Here is an 18,395-nt window from a genome sequence, read left to right on the forward strand (position 1 = left end):
AACCTACGAGAAGGACAGGAAGCCTAGCCAGAGGACAGAGGAAGGACACGAAGGAGAATGCAAGGTTTGAAATACTCCCAAAAGAACCCAAGAATGACCAAGTGGTGATTTCTAGCAGTCAGTCGGATGACACATGGGAATGACCCTGAAAAGAGCTCTTTGGAAGGCAAAACACTGGTGCAATAGGCATGCTGCTGAGGGCATGGGTAGAGGGGGAAATGTGTAACCAGAAGGGCAATCAAGATGGAACATAACCAGCCTTCATGGGACCAGGTTAACCAGACGAGCCTACCCAGAAGGTGATGGAGGTGCCACCAGTGAGGCCTCCTTAGCACCGCTGGACCAGGAAAAGCAAGTGGATACTGGGGTCACAAACCACTAAGAAATCAAGAAAGACCAGTTCTGCAAAACCTGCCCTGGCTTTACAACTGTGGATCACTGTGTTTCCTCGGCAAAGCTAGGTCTATGGAAGTTAGAGGACAGATTGTAAGGGCTTTGAGAGTGAACAGCCAGGTGAGCGTGGATAAGCTTTCAAGCAACAGCCACGTCAAAAAGAGAGCAGACAGCAATGATGGCGACGTGGAGAGCTAAGGGGCAGGTGTTCGTACGGCTGAGACTTAAGGAAGTTGAGAACAGCGAAGGGAAGACTGAAGATCTGTGAAGATAACTCGGCCCTTGATAATTAAGGACGGGACCAAAGCAAGGGGCAAAAGAGCCTCTTCGAGGAAGGAAGGGGTGGCTGCTGAGGGCACGGCAGGTGGCAGGGAATGCCAGGAGGGTCCAGGTCTGCAGCCTTGACGGCTCCCAGGCTTTCCTGATCCCGTATTCAAATGTGACATCGGTCAGGATGGGTATGTTCTTGTTTCTCTTCAGGGAAGCTGATAGGACTAGGAGAAGGGAGGAGAGGGAGAAAAAGCACTGTTTTCTCGTGGAGCTGGGATTTTTACCTGAGGTCAAGGTGGCTGATGTCAACCTGCACCTTGGCACTCCCACCCCTATCCAAGTTGAGGATAACACCATGATCATGTCTGTTTTTTTTTGTTACAGGAGCATAGCAAGAGGGACAGGCTAAAAGAGGCAATCCCCCTCAAAGGGAAGCTAAGCATGAGAGAGTGTGTGTACATAATTCTCAAAGAACAAAAAGGAGGCAAGCAGAGCCCAGGGTATCAGCAGAGAGATGGTCCTGAGTGCTGAGGGCTCCGGGCAGCTCGGGTGGAGGAAGGACTGGGGTCCAAACCAAGTCACAGAGAGAGCAGCCAGAGGCTGGCACCCTCAGCTGCTGCTGAGACTGCTGAATGACGGAAAAGGAAGCAGAGGAGGAATATGAAACATGGAAGAACAGAAAGAGCGTAGGAGATGACCAGAGAGCAACGTAAACACAATTATCAGGAAGGATCAGGTCAGAAACACCCTTCTTGGCCGGAGTCTGCGTCAGTGGACTGATTCTCTTGTATTTATTTGAAGTACATTCTATTTGTACTGCAAGTCTTTTTGGCAAGATTTTGAAATCCTGTCCCTCAAGGAAGAATTTTGCTGGATGCAATTTCACAGCACACAGATCTTGTGGAATTTTAAACATATAGCCTTGTCCATAGGGGATTAGACAGAGGGACTAAGGTGGCTCTCCGGAGTTCTTTATTCCAGGTTATAACTGGGAGGCAGGGTCACCGGGGAGCCGGGTGGAGGCAGATGGGAGCTGGCTTCAAACTTCTGGGGCAGCAGCTAACTGGACTGGTTTATGGAAGTGTTTGCAGAAGAGGCAAATACTGCAGAAGATGAACTTGAGGGTGAAGGAGTATTTTTAAACTACCCAGAGCACCCTAGGATACTTGAGCACAATGCCACTAACTATTTTGATAACAAAATCACTCCATCAAAGGACACCAGCAAAAGTATTTTTGTTCCTGTGTGAGAGTTTTCACCCAAGGCAAATCTGATGGCAGGAAAGGTCAACCCTATGGAGGTGTGAGACTACACACGTCACTATCCAGTGCAAAATACCCTTTTGCTCTGCTCTTGGATTTGAGTGTGTTCATATAATGAGTCAAGTTCAATCTAAAATTGTGTGGCTTAGAAGTAGACCTGGTGCCAACAATCACGGCCCTCATGACCAAAATCACTCAAAAGATGATTCTACCCCAACACAAATGGAACAAAAAGAGTCGGTAATCGTCAAACTTTCTGAGACTATTATCAACAAAGACCAAAACATTCAGGTTCAGAGCAAGGGGCAGACACCGTTGACAACTGCTTCAATATCTACTACTTGCACAACATTGTCCTTTAACACACGGTGCAGTCACACTGTCAGACAACACAGGCTTCGCCTCGAGGAATTTACAACCTATTTTGTGATACAAGCAAGTTTTTTAAATACAGATGGTAGACTGTGAGGGAAGTTGAACAGACTTTTGTAGTCATGGGAATGATGACCTAAGACCAGATACGAACTATACTAGGAATTCAGTAATGAATACAGTTACGTAGCATTGCCTGTGGTGATGCCAGTGAGATTATCAATAGTTCTGAGAAACTCAGACCTTTGAATAAAGCCAGTGTATTTATCTGACCCACTGGGACTTAATAAATGCAGCTTGAGGGACGAAATCTGGCACAGTCCATCCCAGGCACTGAGTAAATTTGTGAACGTCCTTCTTAGCCCCTGTTTCTCAAGAACAACGAAGGAATAAAGTGTCTTCCTAGAACAGGTGGAAACATGGTTCAGCTTCCTCAGTGCAGAGATGAGCGCATGGTTCGTTAGCCACGAGCCTGCTCTATGTTGGCAGTCAGGTGCCAGGTATGCCATGAGACGTCTGGTGCTTACCTGCTCCAACATGTCCTTGGGCAGATCTTCCTGTTCGTCCATTGTCAGGATTGCCCGCTTGATTTCATCGTTGGATAATTTCAACCTGGAGACAGGATAGGCCACTTGTTACCACTGTAATCTAACACAAGGCGATCCAGCTACACCAGATGCTGATTTTCTCGTACCATTTTTCACACACACAAAAAAAATTCTCTCTGTGAAAGCTCACTTTTTAACAGTACTGTACCTAAAAATAGGATTTTGAACATGCTTTCAATTCTTCTGTGGTGCTGTAATGCTCTGTTAACACACAGCACAAAGCAGCTATGTTCTGTGGTTTAGTTTCCCCAAGCAAGGGACAGGAAGATGCTAAATACCCCACACTGCTCTTCTCTTTGCAGCTTCTATGAATTGCAGGCAAAAGCGATAATAAACAGAATCCCTGGCCTGGTTTTATGTCAGGTGTGTTAAAGTTCTCTGGCGGGTTAATAGTCAACAACTTTATGCTATTAAAAACTTGACGAGGTAAAATAAAATGTGCTAGCCCTCTAGAGTTAAGGCATTTTCACACAGTTCATTTCATTCCCAAAATAACTGGGATCACTTGTTAAACAGATGAGAAGAACCACGTAACTTACCCAAATCCATAAAGTAACAGAGCTCATAGACCAAAGCTTTCTGGTGGCTAATCTCAAGTTCTGTATAAATAATGCTTATTCCAATACTACTGCACAGGCAAAGACTTATGAAAACGCAAAATCTGTTTTCTATCTACCATGAACTTAAATGGTTTGTGAATTTAATTAGGGATTTGTGTCACGGCCAGAATAACAGTGTTGCCCATATAATACATGTATCATGAAATAGAAACACACTTGCAAGGATTTTTTTTCCCCACAGCAACAGTCTTCAACATCATTAGCTGTGACAACAGAATCATTTTCTTATTCTAGTCATAAGCATTAGACTCCGGCTTGCTTCTAAAATCCTAATTTCCTACAATCTATCACTAATGTGGCAGAGCAACATCATTTGACTCATTCCTTTTGTCAGTGTTCTTTGAGAAAAATCGCAGATGGCAGTAGAGATAAAGATGTGAACACACAAAGTAGTGCTCGATGTCACTTCTGAAGCCGGGCCCTAGTTTTGGTTCTTTCATGCTAGTGTGACCTGAACGAAATTTTACCGAGTCTAGTTTCCTTATCTACAAAATCGGGATGATACCAAAAGGACAAATATCCTATGTTCTCTATGATACAAGGCAACATTCATGCATAATACAAGATCATAGATACATAGGTAAACATTCGTGGACATATAGTCATGTAGAGGAGCTGTATACTAGAAAATATCATATCATACCGAGAAGTAAAGACACACTGCGTATGCATCTCTACTTCTGAATAAAGACGGACCCCCAATGAAACGCTTCCCTGTATCTTGACAATAGGATGCTGGACTTTCTGCCATTGTCTAAACCTACAACGTCAGGATACACTTGAATAGCAGAATGATGTTCTTACAACCTTACTATTACAATAATACAGGGAAATCAGTGGAGGAAGGGGAATTGAAGTATGCATAGGAGGCACTTGAATTAGGTACTCCAATACAAGAGATGGCTCTCCCTAAATGAGAGCTAAATCAGCTGCACCTCAATGCCCTCCCCTCCACGAACTTTTTGAAGCACCCCTCATATGTGTGCACGATGAGGCAAGTTTTTCCATATCAGAAAAAAAAAACCCCCGGTAGCAGTACTTCTGTAACTTTAATATGGGTTTACAGCTAAGCATTAACCAGGGCTTAGCATAATTCCTGTGAATTCTTCCAAATCACTCAGACTCATTATTCCACACACTTCCACTCTGCGACACGCATTAGGTCCCAGGGCATTCTAAAGGAATGAGAAGATGTACTCCTTAGCTGAAAGGTGTTTTGATCCCTGGGCGAAGCAGAGGGTAATGTGGATGCACGGAGTGAGGCATGTCAAGCACACTGCCCTGTGAGTGTGGAATTAAAGCAAGAGTGAATTCAAAGGCCTCAGCACAGAACCCACGGGAAGCTGTGGAAGACATCACTCGTGGAAATATGGGTTTGCCCTTTCCCCTAGATGGCAAAATGATTTTGTTACAGTCCTTCACCCTATTTTTTTTTTCACTCCTATTTAAATGAAATGTTTCTTGTGCAAATAAGAAGAAAGGAAGGGAGAAGCAAATCTGGGAATTTGAAGGCATCAAACACCATTCTCTTCTGTCACATATTACCAAATTCAAATCCAACAACTAGGCAAAATGCCAACTTATCTATGCCAGGAAAAAGAAAACTTTCCATGACTGAATTGAGCTGTTGTGGACTGTGGGACTCATGCTTTGTCCAGCAAATCGAGTCCTGGCAAACCTCTCCAGGTTGTTACGGTCACTGTCTTATGAATATTTCCCTGGAGCATCTTGATGGAAAATCTCCATCCTTAAATGGAACAACTTAGCTAAGCTGGCACGGGCACGGGATACACAGAGCAGGGTTAAAAACGGTGGCATGTTTCATCAAGGTCCCAGTCGTACAGCCCCTGGATTGCCTGAGGTCAGGGATGCTAAAGGTTCTGGAGTTAAGGCAGTACAAATACCACGAAGTGGCCAGGCACAGCCATGAAACAGTGAAACAAGGAAAGATGGAAACTGCCACCGATCAAAGCGCTGGCTACGGAAGCATCCACAAGCAGGATGACAAGTGCTCTGCTTACGAGCAAAAAGAAACAAAATAATAATAATTAATTTTGTCCTTTTTACACCAAGTGGAAGAAAACATGTTATGGTGTGGTTCTGCTGAATCCCCCCTGTTCTGCATATAAAAGAAAAAGAGTTGAAAAAAATCATAGTGAGAACAATACTTGAAGTATCAAATTTGTATTTCGTGAGCTCTCCATACGGAGTGCAGAACTTCTGACTTTTGAAACTGTATATATTTATGCTCTTCAATCCCCAGAGGCTGTCTGGACTAAATACTAAATTCCTAAAAATTCTGGTTTTCCCGTGGCCTAAAAAGTGAATGGAGATTTTAACAGGTAGTACTTAAGAAAATCTCCCTGTTAACATAAGGCCATGCACGTGGCCTACTGCACGGAACAAAGCCCGTCTACTTTACAGGAAAGGAGAGATGCCCCGCCCTCCGGGAGAGCCCCATAGGCTGCAGAGTTCTTAGTGTCATCTGTCATCTACAGAGTGAGTTTCTAATCTCTGTAATTTAAGGAGCCTAGCAAGCCTAGCCGTTTAATTGCTTTTCAAGCTTGGCAGTGTTCTGGTGCGCTGGAGGGTGGCGGCTTTCAAGGCACTTGCTGCAACCTTCATTACAAGGCAGGAAACAAACCAGCCATCTGAAAACAGTATCTACCTCCACCTCACTTTACTCAAGCATTTCAAAAATTTGCCCAGAGTTATTGGAACAGCTAGGCATAATGAAAATGGGCTAAGGATGGGTGGCGACTCAACCTTAGCTCAGCCTCAGTGGGTCTAGGCCAAATCCCCCTGCTTTGAAGTGGCTTTTTGTGGTTTACTACATCCATTGTGCCATGTCCAGGGAGCATCTGGAGAGGAAGATTGGAGACATGTTTCTTACTTCTATATTCAATAGGGGTCAACTGTGCAACCTCACCCTGCTTCCTTTGTTACCTTGGAGGAAGAGGTCTGTTTTAAGCACTAAACTACATGGTTTTCTAAATTGCTACCCATCACTCTTGCACATTCATGGGGAAAAAAAAAAGCTGCTTCTCTCGTCCATAGCCTGAAGACTCAAGAAAACACTCATTTTAAGGGGCATTGTATCCACTCCACTCTTCCCACATGTATGAAACATATGACATGGTGCCCTGGCACTCACCATTCAAACTTGTATCGTGTAGGTGGTCCCCTCCAGCGAGCTCTGGGTGACACTGGCCATCCACACTGTAACATCCTCCTCACCCAGTCAGCCTGCACCTCTTTCCCTGTCTTGATCCCTTGCCAACTGCCTTCTGTCCCGCCTGTGGCAGGTGGTCTGACCAACGAGCCCACTAAGGAAGTGCTCCAGAGCATAACCCAACACTGTGAACACACACACTTAGGAACAAACAAGAAATGTGCATGACACACACACAAACTCTGTATGCATGTCAAAATGTTTTGCACCCAAATAAACGTATCTTTTAGTTCCATTTTCAAAACTATAACTTTTTGAAGTATCCTTGCACAGGCCACAGAATACATCATGTCTTCAGGATGGACTTTGGGGAAACAGCTGCCTTGCTGGGAAATCAGTCCTTTGCTGGCAAGGTAAGCAATGGATAGGCTCACTAGCCTGTCCCAGCTCCTCACATGTTAGTAGTGAGTTGCTGATGAAGAGCAGAGGATGCTAGTTAAATTGGTAACAGTTTTAAAAAGCTGAATGATGGGGCTGGTGTCATGTTATATCCAGAAAAGCCTCTGTGGTGTTGGCCTCCCATAGTGGCGCCGGTTCAAGTCCTAGTTGCTTAATTTCTGATCCAGTTCCCTGGTATTAGACTGGGAGAGCAGCGGGAGGTGTCCCAAGTCATGTATTTGAGACCCCTGGAAGCAGTTATTGGCTCTGTGCTTCAGACAGGCCCAGCTCTGGCAGTTGTACACAAATTGGGCATGAACCAGCAGATGGAAACTTTTTTTAAAATCTCCTCTTCTCCCTCTGTAATGCTAACAAAATAAATAATTTTTTTAAGTAAACGAAATAAATACACACTAACATTTAACATGGGGAGCATGCATTTAGCTCAACGTTCCAGACACCCGTTGCCCCACATTAGTCAGTTCAACTCTCAACTCGGTCTCCTTGTTCAAACGTCCTGCCAACGGGGACTCTGGGAGGCAGAGAGGGCTCACGTCACTGGGTTTCTGTTCCCTGTGTGTGTGAGATGTGCTTCAGCCTGGCCCAGTGCCGCTGCTACAAGCATTTGGCGGGGGAGGGGGGGGAGAGGGGGGGTCAACCAGCAGGAGGGACTCTGTCTCTGTCCCTCTCTCCTCGCCAGAGAGATTCTAAAACCTGATCGATACGAAAAGGCTCCAGAAATGCTCATGGGAAACGCACAGTAGAAAAAGCTGTGCACAAGTGTCAAAATTTTTCTGTAGAAAACTAAAGTTATCTTTCACTTGATTTTTCAGGAAGCGTTTCAAAGCACCCTATGTAACAGACAATGGGAGGGAGAGAAGGGGATGGGAGAGGGGGAGGAAGCCCTATGCTTGCAAAACTGTGAAACAGAAAATAAAAAAGGCTCTATATAACCTCATCAAGAAAAGGTCAGCTAGACTTAAAGTTTGTTGTCCGCAACATGATTTTTCATTATACTATGTATTCATTAAAGTGATTCTTAAAACATAACAGATATGAGGCAAACTGACTTGTAACTGTTGTCTAGATATCGTCTGAACAATTTCTCAGTTAATGTCGGCTCCTGACAGGTTTAAGGTCACAAGAGAATTACATACTACAAATGTGGAACAATTCCTCCAATGATGGTATGGGAAATCTGCCTGGAAGAGTTACGACCTTGTCTAGAGGGGGTAATGACCGTGGCTGGCACTCAGGACGGGGCAGATTCCGTCTTTGAGGAGCCAGCTCGGAGTTCTCACCCCAGAAACACTCCAGCAGCACGGAATTCAGACAGCCCCCCTTTTGTCAAGTTACTCTGAAATGTTCATCCGGTTGGAGAAAACACGCATTCTAGGGAAAATTTTAGATACTTAAAAATACCCATTTAATTTTCCAAGCAAGAAGAGTCCTTGCAAAAGGCATCAAAAGGCATTAAATACACTGCAGAAGAAAAATAAGCATGCCTTCAAATTCTGCTGAATGATGTTTTCCTAAGCAGATGGCGAAGTTACCTAACTTGAGCACAACTGAGGCAGAGAAAAGCCAGACTAAACCAAGAGCCTGGCCATTCACATCGCTTCCTACTCGAGACAGAAACGTACGCAAGCAGACTGGCTCATGTTCCCTTTCAAGCTGCATTAAAATTCACTAAGGTTCCATTTCTGTTTTTGCTAGAAGAAAACATTTGCTCCCTAAAGTAATATATATCTGGCTAACAATCAGGTTTCCACGCTGAAAACCAAGCAGGAGTTCTTTGTGTTAAAAGAAAACTCATCCAAGGCTATCTAAGTTACAGGACCACTTCTTTCCTTCTTCATTCTCCCAGAAGAGAAACACTTTGTTATGCTCGCCTCAATGCACATTCAGCACTCCTTTCACAGTCTCAATATTCAAGATTCTTATTTTCATTAAGTCATAAGAATTAGATGTCCTTGCCTCACATGAAGTCCCTTTTGGAAAAAAACAAAACCAACAAACCTAGATACAGAAAAGCGATTTGAAATGCCAAGAATGCCCTGATAACACTGCCTGAAGCAGCAATCAAATTCCAGCCTCTGAAATTTCCTCTGTCCATTCCTTTTCAAGTGCCAAGGCAGTGACGGTTAGGGGAAAGATTGCAAACAGGGCAGAACTGGACAAATGAACATTTCACTGAGGTCTGAGCTTTACGTATCTTTTAGCCCTTCATAAAAAGCATGTGCTCATGTAACCTTGAGATGTACAAGATGGTATTGGAAAGTCAAAGTGAAACAAACAGCCATGTCGGTCCCCATTTGGTCACGCACAACCCAAAGAGTCCCTAAGACCAACAAGGGTGAAGAAAAGTCGAATGCCTTTCACAGGTTTTTCAGAATGAAAACACTGACTTCTGCTGCTTTGCTTTTAAACTGAGATACCTGAGGACACAGGCATCCACACACACCGCCTTTCACCAGGAAAGTGGGCACCGGGAGTTCTCCCCACCTTGAACAGGAGGGAATTCAAAGACCTCCCTTTGGCAGAGCACTGTTAGAGCAAACCGCAAGCGCGTGGTTTTGATGGCCAAGACAGAAAAGTCGGTACTGGTAGAAATACTTGTTCAACACCATCAGTACCTTGAGAGGAGGATGTTGCAGTTCTGAGCCCTCCGACCATCAATCACTGACAGTTCTTTGACTTTCAGTTTGGAACTCAGCGAGTCATCCGTGGCATCTGCTTCTTTCTGTAAAGAGCAGGAAAGAAACACGTCAAAGCCCGACAGTGACATTCTCAGGAGACTTCACACACACGCGCACACACACACACACACACATGCACACACACACATGCATGCACTACACAGACACACACTACACTACACACACACACACCACACTACACAGACACACACACACTACACAGACACACACACACCACACAGACACACACACACTACACACACACACACACACGCACACTACACAGACACAAACGGGAAGAGCTGAGACGGTAAAACGTGATACAGGGAGAAGGCAAAATTGAGACAAAGGCCACAATCTAGCTGCAAAACAGAAATAACAACGGGGGCCGACCACCCACATTTAAGAAGCATTATTTGGGAAAACAAAGGGTTTCCAAGCTGAAGATGTGAAATGTGCACAAATCCTCAGGGAGTGACACCCTCCCTTTGTCCCCTAGAGCCCTCCGGACAGGAGACAGAAGAACTGTCACCATGAATCAAGCTGCACTGAGCTTTGCCATTGCTGCTGTGGCCATTTGAAGGGCCCATTCAGCCCCTAGCTGCATTTGAGCACTCAAAAACGCTGAACAATAAAACTTCCCAAACATCTTCATGTGCAGCGGGGAGCTCCCAAGGCCAGGTGGTAGCTCTCCTTGCCCTGGAGGCCGATGGACAACGGGGAGGAGGCGGGCAAGGCATTAGCTCAGTTAACCGACTTGGTAATAAGCCCTAGTTGTACATTCTGCTGCTGACCGGAGAGCTGTATGCAGTGGCGGCCAGTCATAAGAGACATGAAGCAGGTCTATACAAAACACTGAGTATAAATACCAGGGACCAGAGGCACTGACAGCAATAAAAAGATCAAGCTCAAAATGGCATTGTGATTTCATTTGCAGCCAGGACTGACTCAACAATGGATTACGGGGGCCAGCCTGGGGACATAAAATTGCTGCCTACAACCCCAGCATGCCATTTAGGCACTGAAATGTGCCTTAGCTGCTCTACTTCTAATCCAGCTCCCTGGACAGCCTGGGCAAAACAATGGATGATGGTCTGCCCATGGGCTAGCCCCAGGTGGAGCTCCTGGCCCTGGCTGTGGCTTGACCCAGCACTGGCTAGTGTAGTCACTGGGGGCATGAACCCCTGCACAGATGAGCTTGATCTAAATTTCTTTCTTTTTTTTTTTAGATTTATTTTTATTGCAAAGTCAGATCAACAGAGAGGAGGAGAGACAGACAGCAGAAATATTTCCATCCACTGATTCACTCCCCGAGGGGGCCACAACGGTGGGAGCTGAGCTGATCCAAAGCCAGGAGCCAGGAGCTTCTTCCGGGTCTCCTGTGCAGGCACAGGGTCCCAAGGCTTCAGGCCATCCTCAACTGCTTTCCCAGGCCACAAGCAGGGAGCTGGATGGGAACAAGGGCCACAGGGGTACAAACTAGTGTCCATATGGGATCCTGGCACATGCAAGGCGAGGACTTTAGCCACTAGGCAACTGCGCCAGGCCCTCAATCTCAATTTCTTTCTCTGTCTCTTTCCCTTTTTATCTTTCAAATCAATAAATAACTATAAAAATGTAACACAACATTTAAAACATATAAGAAAAAAAAGAGCTCTGGAACTGTGCAGTAGTTTAGGAAGCAAAGGCAAAAATGAATTTATTAAATGAAGCACCATGTGACCAAACATCAACTGTCTCTTGATATGCTGAGATTTCAGACGAGCTTCTAGCTATTTAATTGATATTTGAAATCCTGGGAACCACTCAAGCATTACACTATGTAAAAACAAAACAAAAAAAAAACCCAACAATAAGCAATGTCAGGCTCACTGTGAACCAATCACGGTGTAAGACGGCAGCTCACTTACCTGCTTGGAGTTACTGCTCACAAAGAAATCCTACAGCCATGGCAGAGGCATGGAAAAGGCAAACCAGACACATGCAGTTCATAAGTCACAGCCACAAACAGGCGAGGCAGAGGCAGTCAAGGGGAGCAGTGATGTAGGGGGACAGACGACCCATGCGCTGGACCACCAGTGAGAACCAGGAAGGGCAAGAGGCTGGCTGCAAACCACCAAGAGCCAAGCCCCAAATACTCAGGGGAGACAAAGACCATGGCACTGGCTGCTGATCACCTTCCACGGTGAGAGATGAAATTCAGAAAAGTAAAGCTTTAAAGCATCCCACACAGGCGCAAGCTGGGAAAGGAACGCCATCTTTGAAATGGCCACTGGACTACATATTTTTTTCAATATGATAACTTGAGGCATGAGAACATTAAACATGTTTCATCATTTGAGGCCTCTGATGGGCATGGACTATCAGAAAAATACGCATTTTGGTAGAAATAAACCTTTCTGTGTCACAAGGAAAGACTATGATAAATTGAACAAATGAAGCCAGTACTATTAACGTCCAGTTTGCCTGCAGTGTACTAACAATGCCTGCAGGTGCCGGAGATGGGTCTAAGGAAAAACAGAATGTGAAATGGTTCCTGTGGTTGTGCAGCCATTGGTGGCCCTGTGCACAGACTCTTCTTGAGATAGTTTTAAAAAAGACTTGAAGTGCAGAAGGGAAATAAGAGGTAGTTGACATGCTAATGGAAGAAAAAAAAAGTTTCTGTTGCTTAGTTTTATAATGCTGGAACAAATCCAGCTTTGGTGTGCAAAACACAGCTCAGGTTTGGGGCCAACAGTTTGCACAGGCCGCATTTGCTCAGCAGATTCCTTAAGGTTTCGTTGGTCTCGGCAGCCCCGCCAAAGCCAATTTTACACAGATGAGCTGCTGCACATAATTCTTGGAGTGGGAAACAGAATGTGCCGTCCTCTTGCTGTTCTATCCATAAAAGGAGGGACTGCCTTTCTAGAACGGCATTTAAGGAACAAACTGATAATCACACGGATCTTTTCTTCTGCTCTGATTGTTGCACTTTCCTTTTGTCCTCGCTACAACTGTCATTTCAGCTCGGGAGCTCCTGAGTACTATCCCAGTACAAGTAGTTTTTATTGGAATATGGTGAACCCCAGGGAGGTCATTTTAACCTGCCTCCCCCTCTCCAGCCCTCCGCCCGCCACCACTTAGAGAGAGAGAGTTGCTGGTTCAATCCAGATCTTGTCTTTGCAGTCTGACTTTGAAAAAAGCACCGTGAGGCTCCCTAGCAATTCGCTTTACATTTTGGTTTTCCAGTGCCTCGGATTTAAGGTTTCTCACGCATTGGATTGTGGGATAGACGGCTGTCACTAACTGGGTGTCTGAGTCGAAGCTCAGAAGGGCTGTCTTCAGCAAGGAGCAGGTGGAAAGATGAGACAAGCGCCCTCAGCAAGGAGCAGGCAGCAGGAAGACACGCCACTAACCTACTTCTGCTTCAGAACTGACTCTTTAGCAAACTGCTCGTTTTCCTGCTGCTCAGTTGCATGCATAGGAAGAAATAAATTTGTATTATCATTGAATGAAAATCTCCCATAAAAATGAGATGGATAGCCTTTAATTATTATGCAGTGCATACATTAAAGTACATCGCTATGAATGATCTAGAATCATGTATAATGTAGTTTCCATTAGAGGTCCTGAAATTTTAGAAAGTCAACAATTTCATGAACTTTTAGAATGTGGGTTACAGCTTCCTGTCACTAAGTTCCACGTCCTGTGGCTCCTAAGCTTCATACAATCAATTCAATACACCTTTGATATCGCCACTGGGGGGAAAGATTCTGAATTAGGAGTGACTCAGTTCCAAAAAAAAATCATAGTTAAAGAAAACCATCTATGAATTCTGACATTCATGAATAAGCAAAAGCATGGAGCAAAGAAAAAGTGAAACAGAGGATTACACTACATTATTGTCCCAACTGTTGGAACAATGAAAAAACACCAGGTCACATTTTATTCTTTGTAAAATAAGAACTATGTTCATTTCAGAGCCGAGGCTGAGTATCAGACAAGAACACAAGTGTATGTATTATGGGACTATGTGTGCCAGCTTCAGAACCAAAACAGAAAGGATATGAAATATGGATTATCATCTTTAAATCCATATTATGCTTATTTTTTCTTATATCTTCTTTGATACTGTCACTTATACTGTGGACAGAAGCTGAACACATCTGTGCTCCCTGGAGTATTTCATACACAAAGTGGATAATATAGGTAAATATCTGTTCTGACTTTAATAATATGAGGTTTCTCACATCAACTGAACAGATGCTCTGTGTGTGTAAGTGTGCAAGCACATGTACAGATGTGTGTCTCTACATGGGAACGGATTTAGGACAACGTATGCAGAATGGAATCCAAAGATGTTTGTTATTTTGGTGGAAAAATTGTTGAGATTCGTGCTTTCATAATAAATTTTCATAAACATCGTGACGGACCCCTCCTTACATACATATGTGTGTATGTCACACACGTAAGATTAAAGTGTCATTCCTCATTATTCATCTAAATTACACTAAACCCTTACTCCACAATAGGGGCCCCCCAATGGGTTTCTTGGAGAAGGTTATTTAGCCCACCAGTTGGTTGGAATCCACAGAATCTGACCAAGACATCGGAACTGTAGAGGGAGGAAAGTTGGACACAGCATAGAAACCATGCGTTCCCGATATTCGTTTCGGAGTAGAAAGGAGAGCAGTGTAAAATACAAGATTGCTAACACATGAGCCTTTGATGCTACGATTAGCCATTCAACAAAGGGACATTCAATGACAGTAAATTCCATTTTCTTTTTTCTGTCCAATATGTTCGAATTAAAATGTCTGCACCTTTTCAATTTTCTGTCTCCTAACATTAATAATATCTAACAGAATGGCTCAAATTATCCTTATCTGGAACATGTATTCCTCCCCACCCCCCCAAAAAATTATCATCTCAAATTCTTACACCCAAAACGAAAACACCCTTGAAATGCTCAGGCTGGGTAGCTGTATTGGAATCTTTTTTTCCAGAAAGTGTCACTGCAAATATTCTTTGATTTCCTCGTCTTCTTAGTGTTAAGTTCTACTGAATTGTTATGGTCTCTCCTGACTGGAATGACTACTGATTACGTAAACAGTGTTGGTTGCTAGGAGACAATTACCCAACTGCAAGGCTTTCTGTGATCCTGTTTCCCAAGGCTCTTGAGAACTGTCCACATATTTGTCCCAGAGCATTTTGGCAGCGTTCTTCTGTACCTTCTGCTGAAAGCCTGTTAATTATAAGTCTTAGAAACTTGGGCCTTTCAACCACCTGCCTTCACAGTAAATACAACCCACATGCTCAGACTTGAATTTCACCACTCGCAAAAGCTGCTGCTTTCCCTTCCGTAAGACACTGCTCTAAGTTCCCAAATCTTCGCTTTAGACAATCAGCATGGGCTAGCATTAGCAACTGATAACAGGAAACCAACAGGATACTTTACCATGTCAGATTTTGCTGCAATGTCCCATGAGCTCATGTCTAGGTTTGGGGAATAACTTCCAGCGACAGAAGAGGGAGAGGGGAGGTGGAGGGTGGGAGGAGAGAGAGAGAGAGAGAGAAAGAGAGAGAGAGAGGGAGGGAGAGAGAGAAGCAGCAGCAGCAGCAGCAAACTGGAGCCACAGCTGCAGCGCACCTGCCAAATGAAGATTCTAAACACACCCTTTGTCTTTTGAAAAAAGTAACTCGTTTTCTAGTGGACAATGCCTTCTCTTTCTCCTGGACTGGGCATGAGTAATACTGTACAGGTCTGTCTTCCTAATTTGGTGGGGGCCAAGCTGAGGGATGTTGTTGTTGTTGTTGTTGTTGTGTGTGTGTATTATTAAGCTAGCACAAAAAGCACTGCGCAGAAGCTTTCCCTCAGATGATTTGGTTCAATGCTATCATTCTCCCTCCTCCACTGCAAATGTACCAAAAGCCATACTGAAACCAACCAGAAAGTGCCCCCAAATCCTAGGTTCTGTGTGTCACAGCCCTCGTCCATCTTCTCTCTTGGCGCTGAGCACTTCATTTTCCTGGAAGATGCTTTCTGGGGACAAAGCCACGTAGGCTGACTCGTAAGTCTGGGCTTGTCTGAGGATGCTCTCCCCTGGGCTTGATGATGGGGACTCCGAGAAAGCCCAAGGATGCCCTGCGTAGCTGCTCAGGATGTACGACTCCTGTTCAAGACACACGGAGCACTCTTCATCACCTCTGCCTCTCTACCAACCCTGCTACTTTTTAGATTCAGTTTTCCTTTTCTTAGAGCTCTGGTGAACTGCTTGGGAGCCTACTCCATCTTTCCTGCTTCTCTGAAATTCTTTGGTTTGTTCTTAAGAGGCCCTACGGAGATGGCCTCCTGAGGAGGAGTGGTGGACTCTACAGCTGGGATCTGGACTTAACAGCGGGCAGATATACATAACCACCACACTGTGGTCAGCTGGCAAACCTTAAACCCTGTGTGCTTCCAGCATCACAAATCTCTGCGTACTTTCCAGTAGCTTCTCTGGTCCTGTGGTATGCTTGTTCCCTCTAAGCAATCCTAATGCCGAGTGCTGGTGACGGATGTTGAAAGTCTCTAGGTTACTCAATCCTAGTCATTTACCAGCCCTCACACTTCTACAGGTTCCATCAGTTTCAAAGGGCCTTCTGCTCAGAGTGTAACCACTTGGTTCACATTTACACCAAAATGGCTTCCGAAATGAATACTGTGAAGTGACAATATAAATCATAAATAATCTTCCTAAAAAATTTTTTTCTGCTGGCTACGTACCCAGTTTGGCTAGATTATGATAGTAACATAGAGAGCTCTTCGGAGGGAGGAACCCGGTCTGGAGTGCAGACCAGGGCTGTTCACACACATCACGACAGGCACAGGGACACACAGGCACAGGGACACACGGTGCTGCCCTGGGGGAACCACCAGGGTAGATCCCTTGTTGCATCATGGTGACAGCAGGTGGCACAGGGGATCACTCACAAGGAGACACACTTCACAGCATCTGCACAACATACGCCGTTTACCTGCTGTCTCTGGTAGGCAGAGAAAGTTCTTTCCAGGTCTTCAAGGTCTAGAATTTTGAAGACTTTCGTATCATCAATGTCAGTCCACACGGTTCCTTCCAGTTTGTTCTGTAAAAATCAAGTTTCCGGTTTATAGTCATAAAGAAAAAGAACAGGCATGATGTCTCAGCCAGGGGTTCACAGAGAGCTGGCTTGCAACAACGTGTCAGAAGCTTTACCGCTTACTTTCTGGGGCCACACTGGACAAGCACGTAAGAGCAGGGTTTTTTACAATGGGCTGCTCACGCTCTCCTTACAGGACAAAGGGATGGGCTCACTCACCTCAGGCAGCTTGGACCAGTTGAAGGACTTCAGGGCATTCGTGGGCTGAGGAATGTTTTTCTTCTTGAGTGCCAGGCCCACTGGTGCACCAGGGGGTGGCATGATTCCCCCCAGGGGAGGTGGCCCTGGAGGAGGAGGAGGGCCTCCTGGGGGAGGCGGAGGCGGAGGAGGAGGAAGCAGTCCACCAGGCAGAGGTGGAGGCGGTGGGGGAGGAAGGAAAGCCCCAGGTGAGGAGGAGGGGAAGGGTCCCCCAGGAGCTCCAGGGGAGGGTCCGCCGGGGATGGAGGCACAGGCCGCCCTCTGCAAAGACAAACACAGGAAAAGAAAGTCCATTCATTGGGTGATTTTGAGAATTCGGCTTTTTGTCTCCTTCACACTTCTGAGAAGGTGGGTTTAAAAGCGCAGCAAGCACATTGTAAGGTCTCTGAACTCCACTGGGTCACCCCCCGTGTCTGACAGCAAAGTGCCCATCTCCGGAGTGTTCATTTCTCTCCCATTTCTTGCACTAGTGTACACTTTGGGGTTCATGACATCAGCTCTTGTCTCAAGCAGTTAATGTGATCTCAGGGATCGTATGTAAAACTGCACACCCCCTGCACGCCTCCACTGCCTGCCTACGTGACGGCGGAGGTGGGGAGCCTCCCAGCTGGTGCAACCCATCACGACACACGTCGGTCAGAAGACCCGGCTGACAGCTCTCACCCTGCTGAGCTCGTGGAGCTGGGCTGTGAGATCTGCCACCTGCTGCTTCACTTGCTTATGCTCAGTAGTCTCCTTTTCAAGTTTCTCTTTCATTTTATTCAGGGTCTGCATCATCTCTTCCTTCTCCTGGGTCTTGGCGTCGCACTCTCTCTCTTTCTTCTCCAATTTCTGTTGCAGCTCATTGTGCTCTGCACAGGAAAACAATTGGACATGAGAACAGAAGGCTCTTCGGGGCTGAGACGGTTTTTCTACAAAGTAAGTTGAGGTTAAGGGCAGAGCCTGTGAGACTTTCCATGGAGCAAATATAATACCCCTTGCCCATCAAAGGGAGTGACTCAAGGGCCAAGTGATACTCATGCTTGGAAGGGCTTCTGATGAGGAAACCCATTAATTCCATTTGTAAAAGGCTGAAGAAGGAACCGACAGATCTAAACATCAAACAAGAGTGTGAGTGAGTACTTGTGGAGAAGGATGGGACCTAGCTGGCAGTGAACTCAGAATCCTGCCATAGACATGGCCTTTTAGCAACATTAGCATAAATG

The 18,395-nt window shown here is 45.3% G+C and overlaps 1 protein-coding gene across 2 annotated transcripts in view; it reads right to left on the reverse strand.

The window, feature by feature from the left end:
* Positions 1 to 18,395, reverse strand: part of DAAM1 (dishevelled associated activator of morphogenesis 1) — a 166,444-nt gene that overhangs the window by 19,580 nt on the left and 128,469 nt on the right. The window contains exons 15-20 of one of the 2 annotated variants that reach the window (XM_040975497.1): positions 17,854 to 18,041; positions 17,152 to 17,451; positions 16,831 to 16,938; positions 11,745 to 11,774; positions 9,772 to 9,878; positions 2,825 to 2,909 (exon numbers count right to left, since the gene is read on the reverse strand). In XM_040975497.1, coding sequence (XP_040831431.1) covers positions 2,825 to 2,909; positions 9,772 to 9,878; positions 11,745 to 11,774; positions 16,831 to 16,938; positions 17,152 to 17,451; positions 17,854 to 18,041 — 818 coding nt within the window. The remainder of the gene's footprint in view (positions 1 to 2,824; positions 2,910 to 9,771; positions 9,879 to 11,744; positions 11,775 to 16,830; positions 16,939 to 17,151; positions 17,452 to 17,853; positions 18,042 to 18,395) is intronic. The other variant, XM_040975498.1, reaches the window with a different exon arrangement.

This window comes from Ochotona curzoniae, unplaced genomic scaffold (assembly GCF_017591425.1).
Source record: "Ochotona curzoniae isolate NIBS_2020 unplaced genomic scaffold, NIBS_Ocur_1.0 contig_2688, whole genome shotgun sequence".
In the NCBI taxonomy this organism is placed as follows: Eukaryota; Metazoa; Chordata; class Mammalia; order Lagomorpha; family Ochotonidae; genus Ochotona; species Ochotona curzoniae.